This window comes from Talpa europaea (genome assembly GCF_964194135.1).
Source record: "Talpa europaea genome assembly, chromosome: 5".
NCBI lineage: Eukaryota > Metazoa > Chordata > Mammalia > Eulipotyphla > Talpidae > Talpa > Talpa europaea.
Window position 1 is genome coordinate 56,800,463 of NC_140071.1, and position 14,804 is coordinate 56,815,266.

Genomic DNA, 14,804 nt, shown 5'->3' on the forward strand with positions numbered 1-14,804 from the left:
CTTCATTTCTATTTCATATACGATTTTATTTTTCAGACTAAAATAAATATATTTCAAAAAGTTAGATAAAAATAGTAGTTACTTCACACTTAGATTAAAGTATGGAAATTTAAAAAAGCATTACCTTCAAAATTTTTAGATGGCTTGTAAGCATAATTTTTGACAATCATCTTAATAAGATTCATGCACTGGACAATGAATCGTTCAAATGTAACACCTTCACCAACTTCTGTAAATACATAGCTTACAGAAAATTCCAAAGATCTCTGAATTAGAGGAGTAAAAGAAAAGGGATGCTGATCCAAGAAGTCCAAAAGCTATATGTAAAAAAAAAAAAAAAAAAAGACAATGTATTTTTCTCAAATTCACATAGGAATACAATCATCCACAAACATATCTTACATTTTAAAGTTTGCTAAAAAAAAAGATTTGGCAAATTTTGAACCTTGGTAGGGAGTTTGTATATATGCAATTTTACACGTTAGGTACTTCTTGGGATATATCATATAATGTGGATTATATCAGATTACATCTCATAACAAGAGCTTTTCTATTTTTAGAACAGGGTCCAAAATAGATGCATTTCATACTTAATAGAGAAATAATGGATAAATACAATACCAAAAAAGTTTAAATATACAAAAGATAGGCCTTTAAAAAGTAATATATAAAGGAAAAGAATCTAAACAATATCCTGCCTGTCCTCTAAGAACTGTATTTTGATGTATCAACTAACTGATGAGGAAAATTTCTTTATAGAAGAATTTTTTTTTTAAAGATTTATTTATTTATACAAGCACTGGGTACAGTCAGAAGTGCGGGAGGGTGAAAGAATTCACCAGAGCCAGAGCAAGCAGAAGGACCGAAATACACTGCTGAGGGGAGCAGCAGGCGGCAGGAGAGGTCTGCGCGCCTTGTGGGACCCTCCTCCGGGTGGCTGGGGAGCAGCCTGGGATCGAACCAGCGCTGCAGAGGCTTGCAGGCAGCTTTGCAACCCAGCGCTCAACGGCTGCGCCACCGGGGAGGCCCATATAGAAGAATTTTATAATAAATACAAAAAGAATTATAAAATGAAATGCCATTATTTTGTAACCCTTAGTCAAAAAGTTAATCTAGGCAATGATCAATCATCAATAGCTTCAAAAATCAATAGGACTAAATGGGACACTAGAAATTTTATACAAGATGCTCACTCATCAGTTCTAAACAACCAGAAAATGTACTTTTCCTGATGTGTTGCAAAATGAAACACACAGTACCACTTAAAATTATTCTTGCCATTCCCATCCTCCGCCACACACAAAAAAAGCCTGAATGTCATCAAGCCTTTATGATTAAAATTTATAAGCAATATGAGAGGAGGTGGGGTAAGGAGACAAAGGAATGTGTTGACTACGACATCAGGATACAAAGCATAAAACCAAAACATGGAAAATTCTACAGAAAATTATTTTTACCTAACAAATAGCAAGGGGGGGCAGGGAATGGAAAGAGAACTGACACCATGTAATCCTGATTCAAACAAATCAACCATAAAGCACTTATGAGAAAACTAAAAACTGACTAAATATTTAGATCACATTAAGAAGTCATTACTATTTTTTAAATGTGATAAAGGTGTAAAGATCATATGTGCTTTTTCTAAATCATATCTCACTGACACATATTCTTTTTTTTTTAAAGATTTATTTATTTTTGCATACAAGAACTGGCGTACAGGCCAGTAGTGGGGGTGGGGGGGGTAGTGGTGAGAGGATTCACCAGAGACAGAGTGGGGAATAGAATAACTGACTGAAATAAACTGCTAAGGGGAGCAGTGGGCTCACTGACACATATTTTAATATATATAGATAATACTATATTGCTTAGTGTTTTTTGTTTTTAGCTTAAAGGTTATCTGGATTAGGGCCTCCCTGGTAACGTAAAGGGTTAACTCTCGGCACTAGCAAGCTATCAGCAGCAGCAGCCACTGCAGCATAAGTTCAATCCCCAGCCAGGGAGCCAACCCACATGGTGCAGCAGACCTCTCCTGTCTCGCCCGCTGCTCCCCTCAGCAGTGTATTTCAGTCAATCTGCCTGTTCTGTTCCCCACTGTTTCTGGTAAATCCCCCAACCATCCAAGTCTAAAATTTTACAAAAATTAAAGACTTTCATAAAACTTAACTTCATCAGAAATCCATGCCCATTGCCCAGCATGTAAATGCATCCATATAATTCTATTAAAAAGATGTTTTGGTATTGATGATGATAATCTGTCATTCTGAATATACCAACTTCCTGATCTTTACTCTGCTTGCTACAACTGATCTACCTCCTGTTGAACTGAGCTGTTTACTTCTTCATTTTGTTTTCTTGTATAAGTCTGAGAAATGAACTTCTCTAATATTTTTCAGGGTTAATTTTTATATTAAGGTGACATATACTATAATATGTGGAAGAGAAATTTTATTACTATGTATATGTTCTTAAAGCTTCAAGATACAAGGTGTTTTGTCTGCTTTTCTATAAACAGTACAAAAATTAGTTACTTTATACCAAAGTGAAAAAAGTGCTTAAATTTGAGTAAGGAAATTTTAACTGAGAAAACATACGTGTTTAAAATTTCAAAAAACTTACCACTTTAGTAAAAAGAATGATGGTCTTTTCCAGCCTATCTCTACATACGTTTTCTGTACCTATATTTCTACCTGTTAAAAATACATTTCAATATTAGGAAAAATGTACAATATTCTATTATTCACAATGCCAAAACGTTTTACAAAAATAATGTCAAATATATATTCTCATATTTTGCAGTATGAATTCACTAGTATGCATCCCCAAGTTCAAATAAACCATAAAAATAATTTTTTAAAAAACAGTACCAAGATTCGTATTTAACAGACATAATAATCTTCAGTGTCATTTCACAAAATGAATACTTAAAATACAAAGTGAGCCCATTTTAAAGTAAATGTGTAGAAATTTTACCAATGAACCATGAATCACATTTTCAAATTTGAAATGAGTCACAGCTGAAATATTTTTCAAGTAATCTAAGTTATAAATAAAGCATTCAAAGATAATATACTCATTATTTTTCCTATGTCTTTTAAGAATTTCCTCCTGATGACTAACTTGGGAAAATTTTTTTGTACATTCAGAATAATGTCGTTCAGTCTATCAACTACTGTTCTCTAATCATATTCTCTTTTATCATTTATGGTATTCTCCTCTCCTGGAAGGAATGCTACTCTTCCTTTTGCTTCCTCCATGGGGATGAACAGAGAAAAATGTCTATTTTATTTTTTTTTTCTTTGCATTCCTTAAATGATATCTTTATTAGGATTTTATTTTTTTTTATTTTTTTTTAAATAATAAGTTTTATTTTTATATTCCCCCATACAATTGCAAACGCCCCATTCTGACCCCAATCCTTCCCCTCCCGCCCCCCACCCCCCAAAAACTGTCTCTGGTTCATAGTTTTCTGTTGATTTTGATTTTCACTTTCTTATATTCATTTTCCTGGTCCCTTATTTAAGTTTTCTAGATTCCTGCTATGAGTGAGACCATCCAGTATTTTTCTTTTTCTTTTTGGCTTATTTCGCTGAGCATGATCCCTTCCAGCGCCATCCATGTTGCTGCAAATTGCATGTGTTTATCTTTTTTGAATGCTGAGTAATATTCCATGGTATATATGTACCACATCTTCTTGATCCAGTCATCTATTTTTGGGCATTTGGGTTGTTTCCAAAGCTTAGCTATTGTAAACAGTGCTGCTATAAACATAGGGGTGCAGGTGCTCTTTGGAATTGATGTTTCTGTGTCCTTTGGGTAAATACCTAGGAGTGGAATTGCTGGATCATATGGAAGCTCTATGTTTAGTAGGTCCAGAAATCTCCACACAGCTCTCCATAGTGGTTGGACGAGTTTGCACTCCCACCAACAGTGCAGAAGAGTTCCTTTTTCTCCACACCCTCGCCAACATTTGTTGTTGCTAGTTTTTTTAATATGTGCCATTCTCACTGGTGTGAGATGGTATCTCATGGTAGTTTTGATTTGCATTTCCCTGATTACAAGTGATGTTGAACATTTTTTCATATGTCTGTTGGCCATTTGCATTTCCTCTTCAGAGAAGTTTCTTTTTAGCTCTTCTGCCCATTTTTTGACTGGATTATTTTCTTTGTTGTTGCTGAGTCTCATCAGCTCTTTGCAGATTTTTGTGATCAGTCCTTTATCATTAGTGTTGGGTGCAAAAATGTTCTCCCAGTTGGTGGGGTTTCTCTTTGTTTTTGTTATTGTCTCTTTTGCTGTGCAGAAGCTCTTTAATTTGATGTAGTCCAAGCTGTTTATCTTTGTCTTCACTATCACTGCTTTGGGTGATGTGTCTGTAAAGATGTCTTTGATGTGCAAATCCCGTAGTGTTTCGCCTATATTTCCTTCTATGTATTTTATGGTTTCAGGTCTTATGTCCAGTTCTTTAATCCATTTTGAGTTGATTTTTGTGTATGGTGTGAGGTAGTGGTCAAGCTTCATTCTTTTGCATGTAGCGACCCAGTTTTCCCAGCACCATTTATTGAACAAACTTTCTTTGCTCCAATGCATAGTCTTTGCTCCTTTGTCAAAGATTAGTTGACCATAAATCTGTGGGTTTATTTCTAGATTTTCTATTCGATTCCATTGGTCTGTATGTCTGTTCTTGTTCCAATACCATGCAGTTTTGATGATTATGGCTTTGTAGTATAGTTTGAAGTCTGGGAGTGTGATGCCTCCATTTCCTTCTTTTTTTTTCAGTAGAGCTTTGGCTATTCGGGGTTTTTGGTGATTCCATATGAATTTCATCAATAATTGTTCTATTTCTTTGAAGAATGCCATTGAGATTTTGATTGGAATAGCATTGAATCTGTATATTGCTTTTGGTAGGATGGCCAGAAAAATGTCTATTTTAGAAAAATAAATTAGAGCTGTCTGATTCATTCTTCCATGCACAGTACCCAGGACAGCGCCTAGCAATAGACTCAAATGTTTTTACTAAATTGAAAATGACTGCATCAAACAATCAGCGACTCCCTAAAAGACTTTACAATAAAATATCTTCTCAGAGAAAAGTTAACTCCCCCCAAACACAAACACACAGACACACACACACATATACAGGATATACATATTTACACAAATGTCAATACTAAATACTCTTATTGGAGTAGTGGATTACCAAGAATCCTAAAAGTAAACCAGTAAAGATTAATGAAGGAGATTTACAAAATGAACCATACCATTAATAAAAAGTTGCATCATACATTCATGTAAAATGTTTTCAAAACAGAAACAATAAAAATGTCTCAAGAGCATTTGGCAAACATTAACATTTGTTAAACATAAGACTCCTGTCATTTAGAAAACCTAAATAAGGGACCAGGAAAAAGACTAATTAATATAAACCAGAGACATACTGGGGGGAGGGGCAGGGAAAAGAAGGCTTATGGTCAAAATAAGGGGGGATGCAATTGTATGGGGACTATAACCAAAATGAAAATGCATACATTGTGCAAAAATGAAAAATGATGTAAGAATTATATAAATTATATAAAAAAAAAACATAAGACTCCTGTGGATGTCTATACGGAACATAGCATGTCAGCAGCAGAAATATAGCAGAAAGAATGGACACAAAATATATTTTTTTAAAAAGGGGTTCCTCAACACATTAAGACAACACATGAAGACAAAGCAGAACTTCCAATTTAAAACCAGTAAATTTATTATTAAGATACAAGATTTTGCCACCTCCCCAGATTAGCAAGTACAAAGCTGAAGTTATTAATGAATAAGGACTCTATAGTAAAAACTGTAATGGAAGTACTTACTGCATTCCAGAAATTGTTTTAGACGTTCAAATATTCCGTGTAAAAAACCCTGGGAAAAAAATTTTAAATAGTCTAAATTTTTTCTGATGAAAACATTTTCCTTTAGTTTCCAGGTATATGAAAATATCTACCATATCACTAAAAAGTTTAAAAAAAATAAACAAAAAATAATGCACTGTTATGAGCAAGTCTTCCACAAGAAAATATTTTCATCTCTTAGATGCCTCATTTCAATTACCTAAATCACCATACAAAATAAGAATTTTGTAATTAACTATCTCACTAAATGTGTTCTATTTTATTTCTCTTCACAGCCCTTATAATCCCCTGACATAGTGTCTATTATATGTCTCCTCCCACAAAAAATGAAGTTTCGGGCCTCCCTTGTGGTACAGGGGTTAAAGTCTCAAATGCTATCAGCTATTGCCAGCCACTGTGGCATGACTTCGAGTCCCAGCCAGGGAGCTGACCCACATGGCACAGCAGACCTCTCCTGCCTAACCCGCTGCTCCCCTCAGCAGTGTAATTCAGTCAGTCCGCCTGTTCTGTTCCCCACTCTGCCTCTGGTGAATCCTCTCATCACTCCCCTCCACTCCTCTGGCCTACACCCTAGTTCTTGGATGCATAAATAAAAATAAATCTTTAAAAAAAAAACTAAGTTCCTTAAAGGAGTCAAAACTTAGCTTTAATTCTTTTTTTTTTTTTGGTCATTTTTTTTTTTAAAGATTTATTTATTTTATACAAGCATTGGGTATAGTCAGAAGCGTGGGAGGGTGAGAGAATTCACCAGAGCCAGAGCAGAGATTAGAACAGGCAGAGTGAGGAAGTACACTGCTGAGGGGAGCAGCGGGCAGCAGGAGAGGTCTGCGCTGCCATGTGGGACCCTCGCCCGACGGCCGGGGAGCAGCCGGGGATCGAACCGGCGCTGCAGAGGCTGCGGGCAACTTCGCAGCCCAGTGCTCAACTGTTGTGCCACTGGGGAGGCCCTAATTCTTTTTCCCAGAATCCAGGAACAGTATTTGGCAACGAGTACCAAATATATGAATACATGTTGCCAATCATTTAAAACAGAGATTCTTAGTCTCAAAAAATTAGACATACCTTGCATTAGTTATCAGAAAAGACAAATTTCACCTTTTATCATATGTACCCTGTGGACCCTTATTTCTTAATATATATGTTAAGGTGTAACAAATCCTTTACAGAAATAAATAACTTTTAAAACTATTAAAGTTTTAAGAATTAAACATAAATTTCTCTGAATCATAAATCCTGGTGTATAAACATCACAAAAGATGTCATGTATCCTTATAGCAAATGCAATGTCCAGGTTTTTGTCACAAAACACTACTAAAGGCCTTCCTGAAGAATGACTGACTGGAATAGAATTCTTTTGCTCATCAATTCTTTCTTTATCTTTTTTTAAGAGATTTATTTATTTATCTATTTATACAAGCCCTGGGTACAGTCAGAAGCACGGGAGGGTGACAGAATTCCCCAGAGCCAGAGCAGGGAGCAAAGCAGGCAGAAGGACTGAAGTACACTGCTGAGGGGAGCAGCGGGCGGCAGGAGAGGTCTGCGTGCCATGCGGGACCCTCCTCCAGCGGCCGGGGAGCAGCCGGGGATGGAACCGGCGCTGCAGAGGCTGCGGGTAGCTTCGCAACCCAGGGCTCAACCGCTGCGCCACCAGGGAGGCCAGCTCATCAATTTTTGAACCTTAGAATATACATCACAACTTGTTGGGCATATCAATGTAGTTTTTCTCTTTGTATATATATTTTTTAATTGATTGCAAAGAGAAACTATAAATGTTATGATCAGCATAAAAATTATTTTAGTATATAAAAACAAAGGAAATCAAGGATATAAAAATAATTATCCACAATGCACCTGGTAATGTTATATAATAGCATTCAAATTCATAAGCGTTCACAGTAATTCAAATTCAAATTGGCACATTCTATGTACCATGGCATCTGGAGAACTATCCTATCTCCTTCACACAATAGCCTCTTTTTATGTAGTGAAGATAAACGACAAGTCTAAAAGTAAAGCATAACATATACAGAATGGTAAAAACAAACTACTTATTCACTTAATAAAAATTTCTAAATGAACTTCAAATAAAAATAACCTTTAATCATTCAAAAAAAAGCCAATTATTTTCCCAAACTCTCTAGGAATAAATTCTTTCACTTACCATCACCTCCATATTCTTATGAGGTTCCACAAATCCATTAACAGTTAACTTGCGCAGCACTATAAAGTAAAATCAATTTTATTGCATCTTATTTTTTCATTATTTTATCCTAATAAAATCACAATCATTAATAATGACTCAGAATCACACAGCTTCATCAAGGGTAGTGGTTAATCATGCTTAATACCTTCATTCAATAGATAAGGAAAGGTACCTCTTATTTACTTGATTACTTAATAAAAAAGAGAATTAAAGCTAATATGAGGCTTGTGATTCAAAAGCAGTGCTTTTCTCATATATCATAAATACTCATGCTTTGAAAACTATAATCTAACATTTTACTTAACTTATATAATTGTTAGGCTACTTCTTACTGTGCAATAACCCTGTTTGCTTGAAACTGAAAAAATTTACCACTATTTTATAAACCTTAAACTATAACTCAACAGTCACCAAAAAAGTTTCACTCATTTTTAGGCTATACTAATGAAAATTGTTATTTCCTAAAAGGGATATAAAATTAAACTATTTCAAAATCTGGAATAGACTATAGTATTCAGTTACAAGCATCATATTTTATGGGTAAACTGCTATACACAGAGAGATAAGAGATTTGAAGTCAGATCTGGATTTAAATTCTAGTGCCATTATCTACAATTATATTATTTGAAGCAACTCTTCTAGATCCCACTTTCCTCATGTGTGAAACATGGTTAATAAATCCAACTCTTGGGCCTCCCTGGTGGTGCAAGGTGTTGAGCACAGCACTGTAAAGCTATCCGTAGCCTATGCAGCATGAGTTCAATCCCAGACCTGCCAGGGAGCTACACACATGGCATAGCAGACCTCTCCTGTCGTGCCTGCTGCTCCTGGCAGTGTATTTCAGTCAATCCATCTGTTCGGTTCCCTACTCTCTCTGGTGAATCCTCTCATCCCCGGCACCTCTGGCCTGTACCCCAGTTCTTGTATGCATAAATAAATAAATCTTAAAAAAAAAAATCCTTCTCCATAGGCTTACAGGATTCAGTAGTGTAATATATATAAAACACATGGCACAATTCATTAACAAGGATGATTGATAGTAGCATAGGAGACTACAAAGAAAGCACTGCTATCTATATTACAAGAGTTAGCATTAATGAAGTCAAGGCTATCTAAAGCAGTATACTATTATATTTGACCCAGATGCTAATGATGTTACTGTATTATAAGAGAAAATAGAGTTTAATTTCATCCCTTGTTAAAAAACTTTCTTTTCTACAGTAGGACCTTGGTTTGTACTATTCTAGGAAGGTCTTTCTCTCTCTATCACGAGATTCTTTCCATTATCTTTAAGGATTTTGATTTAAACTTTACTTTCGAATGACATTTTTTTTTCTGACCATATGATCAGTAATCATAACATCAAAAGGCCTCCATTAACAGATATCATTTTACATTTCTGTGATCATTTTATCAAGTCTGTCTCCTCAGTGACAAGTACCAAGGTACAAATTTGTTGAAAGAAATAATGAATATATGCATGTCTAAAAGATACTAAATGCACACAGATGTAAATTCAAGAGATTACATATAATATAAACTCTATCCCTAAGTATTTATTAAATCTTAACAGGACAGAAATTTATACTTGGACAGAACAAGAACTTTTTTTTTAAAGACTTTATTTATTTATGCATACAAGAACTGGGGAACAGGCCAGAGATGAGGGGGGATGAGAGGATTCACCAGAGACAGAGCAGGGCACAGAACAGGCAGACTCGACTGAAATACACTGCTGAGGGGAGCAGTGGGCGAGACAGGAGAGGTCTGCTGTGCCATGTGGGTTTCTCCCTGGCCAGCCGGGGATTGAACTCGTACTACAGAGGCTGTGGATCCTTCATAGTGCGGTACTTAACCCCTTGCACCATCAGGGAGGCCCCAGAACAAGAATTTTAAAGGAAAATATTATTTTTTAGGTTCAGATGCCTTAGAAATGTTAAAATGCACCTACGATCTTGAGATAGGGAGTGATGGAAAGCTTAAAGCACGATAATAAAAATCAGCATAGTTAACATCCTTTCTGCCAGGAGTTAGGTTTTGAAATCAGTAACTCTACAATCAAAAGAACATGTGAAAATTTTTTAATCATTAAATGCAGTGCAATCATTACATAAAATTTTGGGTATATAACCCTTTATCAGTTACTCTAATTCTTTCTAAAATCTTTTGACTTCTTTCTCAGAAATGTTGGCAAAACCATCTCTTACTCACTTGTATAACAACCTGTACAATGGATTTTACCTGTCAACAGTTCTTTAAAATCATTCCAACATTTGTCCATAAGACTCAACTCAAAGCTGCTGATATCTTGGAGTTTGTGCATCCACTGTCTAGCTAAAATATCAGAGATGCATTAAAGAATGGCCAAAAGTATATGACAGCATTCTAAGGTAGTGGAGTAAGTGTGATGAAAGTGCTTATGAATATATCAGAAGGATGAAAAATGGGCTGTAGTAAGTGAGATATAAAGGTTGTTTGAGATCAAACTAAGAAACAAACTAAAAGAGCCTTAACACTGAAAACATAAGGAGAGAGTGGAAAACAGAAAAGAATTGGTATGAATGTTTTTAAAAGGAAAGGAACCTCAAAATACATTTATGAAGATAAATAACTCAGTTCAGGAAAGGTGAAATGGAGATTTATACTAAGAGAACATCTAAAAGCAAAGCACAGGAAAACACAGGTCAAGATGGCACCCCATCAAGCACCTTCTAAAATCCTAGTGCTTCTGAGGTACAAAGAAGATAGATGGACTCCTGAGTTCTCAGAGAAAACAGATGGGAGATGGAACTCAACTAAATCTTGGAGACAAAAGTTTAGAAAAGTTAGCATGACAAAGATATAGGTAGGGTCTCAAAATGACTCAAGTAGAAGATGTAAACCAAAAAAAAAAAAAAAGTGGTAGTATTTGAAAGTAATTTTATTCAGAACCATGAGATCTCAATAATGAGAATGTAACTTACAACAATGAAATTATGTGTGCTTTCATAAATTAGTGGGGAAGAGCTATTCTCACAAAAGAAAAACAAACTACAAATAAACACTTGTCTCTGAGGAAGAAATTAATCCCTTATTCTCCAAAGCAACTAGGAACAGAAAATCCAAGCAGAGGAACCTTTTGGTGACTGTTCTGAGGTATGTCATTTCAAAAATTAACATATCAAGTTTTTTAACAGTACCTTTTAAGGATAGCAGAGTTCGTTCTAGTGAACTTAGAACTGTAGCTTCAGTGCCAGAAGAAACTTGTTGAAAGAATGTATCTGTATGGTGATTCCACAGAGAGCAGGCAAAGTTATAAATTCCAGAAGCTAACTGTAAAGAAACATCAATAAATTTGTTCATAGTAATAGATTTCATTGATTAATTATACCTACATAATATATACATATCAGCATTTTCAATGAGATTGAAATAGGTGAGCCATTTATAGCAACATTCCAAACATTTTTAGCCAGAATGCAAAAGAGAAAGTATCGTTTGCAAAAGCTGTCACTATGAATACATACACAGACATACACATAAAAACACTCCCTAAAATACTAGTTTCTTGAAACAAAACCCAATCTAATGTCTGCAGTGAAGTGTGATATTTTTCCATTTTTGCTTTTTCTTGTCTGCTAACAAATCGGAACACTCAGTTTTTAAAACACTGACTTAAAGAATGTCATTGAGTATATCAGATAAATCAATATTAAGAAATATAAAGGAATCAAATTTCTGTGTTTTAACGGTTCTACTCATAAGGTTTGGGGGCATTTAAAGCCAAAGACAGGGCCTCCCTGGTGGCGCAGTGGTTGAGCGGCGGGTTGGGAAACTTCCCGCAGCCTCTGCAGTGCGGGTTTGAACCCCGGCTGCTTCCTGGCCACCAGAGGAGGGTCCCACATGGCGCGCAGACCTCTCCTGCCGCCCACTGCTCCCCTCAGCAGTGTACTTCGGTCTTTCTGCCTGCTCTGCTCCCCGCTCTGGCTCTGGTGAATTCTCTCACCCTCCCGTGCTTCTGACTGTACCCAGTGCTTGTATAAATAAATAAATAAATAAAAATAAATCTTAAAAAAAAATAATAATAATAAAAAAAATAAAGACAAAGACAAACCACATGGTTTGAAAGGGTGCTTTCCAAACGAGGACTGGTACTTTAAAACCTGGCTCTTACATGAGATGCAGTTAGCCTCTACTCCTTGGTAGAGGCACAGTCCTCTTACAGTGGTATTTTCAATTTTTTCCCAGAAGGTCTAAAACCAATGTAGTTGAACCTACATGGTCATTTATTTTAAATAGTTATCTTTGGTATACTTCAGAATATTTTTTCTTATTCAACATATATCTCTTCACCCAATTAAAGACTGTATTTATAAGATTAGGCATCAAAAACCCATCAGAAATGCAACATTAAATATAACATTATTTCTATGGAAAAATCAAATTCCATTTCTATTATTTAATTAATTTCTATTATTCATTAATTTTAATAACCTGTGCTTATTGGAAACCATTTTGCTATATCCCCATGTTGCCTCAGCCTGTATCTATCCGTATAGGCCACACAAGCAAAGGCTTGACCCTCAGCTTATCTGAGGGTTAGAAGCAGAAGACCTTGGGTGATCCTCCTGTTACACAAGATGGAAGCAACAGCTATGAGACTATCACCTGCCCACCTCCCTATCTTCTCTGTTAAGATATCATAAAATAGTTTCTCAAGGCCTCCTGGGTTCTAATAAAGTAGACATAAAGTTTTCTGCTCACCGCCCTCAGAATAGAGCTGTAGAATGCAAATGCACTTAGTCGCAGTCTAGAATTGGCTGCTAAACAATAGGTTATCCCACAAAGTATACTGGAGTCACCCAGTTCACATTGCTTTCATCGTTATTTTTGGTTCATAGGACAAGGGCAACCAAGTCACTACAGGTGGTTAACACTTTTCCCTATAATAAAATGCCTTATGTGTATACTTATATGTAATAAAAGGTAAAATGACTACTTATGCAGCCATTATAGCATATTCTCATGTATATATGCAATAGTTCAAAGAGTAAATATAATTTATTTAATCCAAATATTTTGTTATGGCCAAAACATTGCAGTGATAATTATCTCAATACAGAACTATAGCAAAAGTAGCAGTATCATAAAGAGTATAAAACTGACATGACTCCATGAAATACTGTAGAGAAGCTCAAGCTAATTAGAAAGGATGTAATCTGATGGGGGAGCAAAAGAAACTTGACTCAAAAAATTAAAAGCTTTTACTTATAACTTATAACTCTAATATTTTTCTTGATTAGTCAAGTCCTTTTAGAGACTATGAAAGTAAATTACGTCTAAAATAGAAAAACCAGGCCTCCCTGGTGACACAAGGGGTTAAGACACAACCTATGAAGCTATCCGCAGCCACTGCAGCACGAGTTTGATCTCCGGCCAGGGAGCTACCCACATGGCACAGCAGACCTCTCCTGCCTTACCCGCTGCACCCCTCAGCAGTGTATTTCAGTCAGTCTGCCTGTTCTATCCCCAATCTGTCTCTTGTGAATCCTCTCACCCCCCCACACCTCTGGCTGTACCCCTGTTCTTATATGCATAAATAAATAAATAAATAATGAATAATGAATTTTTAAAAAATAAAATAGGAAAATCCATCATTCAAATTTATTACATTTATTGCATAACTTTAAGTTATCACACCCTATACTTTTCCAAAAATGTAAGTCATGAAAAGATCAGTCTGAATAAAAAGAAAAAAGAAACAGAAGGATTTATAGGGGAAGGATTTACAGGCACCACTACAGAGACCTAAAAATCAAGTTTTAAAATTAAAATATAATTTCTTATTGTAGCAAATATTGCAAAGAAAAGAAAATGAAATCTATAGCTTTGGCTAAAACAAAAATCTAAGGGGTACGATATCCAAGAACTATTATACTCTGAGCCTCTCTCTTACTTAGAACAAAACAACAACTTGAATTATTTTATTTGCATTTCCTCCTTAAAGCAAAACGTTTGATACTAACTTCTACATATAGAGGCTATAAAAACTGCATAGGCTTGTGTTTTATATAAATTTTTTCCATCAGTGTTACTTGAAGTTTCTTGACCTCTTTTATTTTTTTTTTTTGACCTCTTTTAAAAGCTATTTCCAGGATACAAGTATTTATGTAGACCACAAAAATTTATGTGATAAAATAACAGTAGCTGTTTTGCGACTCTATTCTAGGCACCACTCACAGCACTTTAACTGTAACAACTTATTTAATCATCATGTAGGAGCAGAGGGAAATTTCCCTCTTCCCCTGGGGGGTTCCTCTCAGGTTAATAAGGTAATCAAATTAACATCACACAGATTTGTAAGAGAAAAACCAATTTTAATTATATACATAGGTGTAGATTTAAAAATCAGTCTGGCAAAATGAGGATGTATCCTGAACTGCAGAATGAAAAGAGTGGCCCATGGTATGAAGAAGAATGGGAGGGAGACTCACATGAGGAGGAGAAGCAACTCATGCTGAAGGCCAGATACTTTGTAATTAGATACTTGCCCTGACATACAAATAGGCTTCTTTGATAGAAAGGTTATTTCTGGAGATAACCAAAAATTGAGTAATACCCCCCAAGTTTCATTCTTCTAGGCAGTTACAGAAGTGAAAATTTCTCATGAGTCTACAGTGTCTCAACTGATATCATTTTAAAATAATCTACCTACCAAAATGACCCATCTTGGGAAA

The 14,804-nt window shown here is 35.5% G+C and overlaps 1 protein-coding gene across 1 annotated transcript in view; it reads right to left on the reverse strand.

Annotated features, from left to right (window-relative positions):
- The window catches only part of IPO11 (importin 11), a gene marked incomplete at its 5' end in the record, with an annotated part of 133,096 nt that overhangs the window by 89,526 nt on the left and 28,766 nt on the right, over window positions 1-14,804 (reverse strand). Inside the window, 5 exons of the mRNA XM_084233994.1 lie at window positions 125-317; window positions 2,617-2,687; window positions 5,847-5,895; window positions 8,047-8,105; window positions 11,268-11,400. Of these exons, the coding sequence (XP_084090120.1) occupies window positions 125-317; window positions 2,617-2,687; window positions 5,847-5,895; window positions 8,047-8,105; window positions 11,268-11,400 (505 nt within the window). The remainder of the gene's footprint in view (window positions 1-124; window positions 318-2,616; window positions 2,688-5,846; window positions 5,896-8,046; window positions 8,106-11,267; window positions 11,401-14,804) is intronic.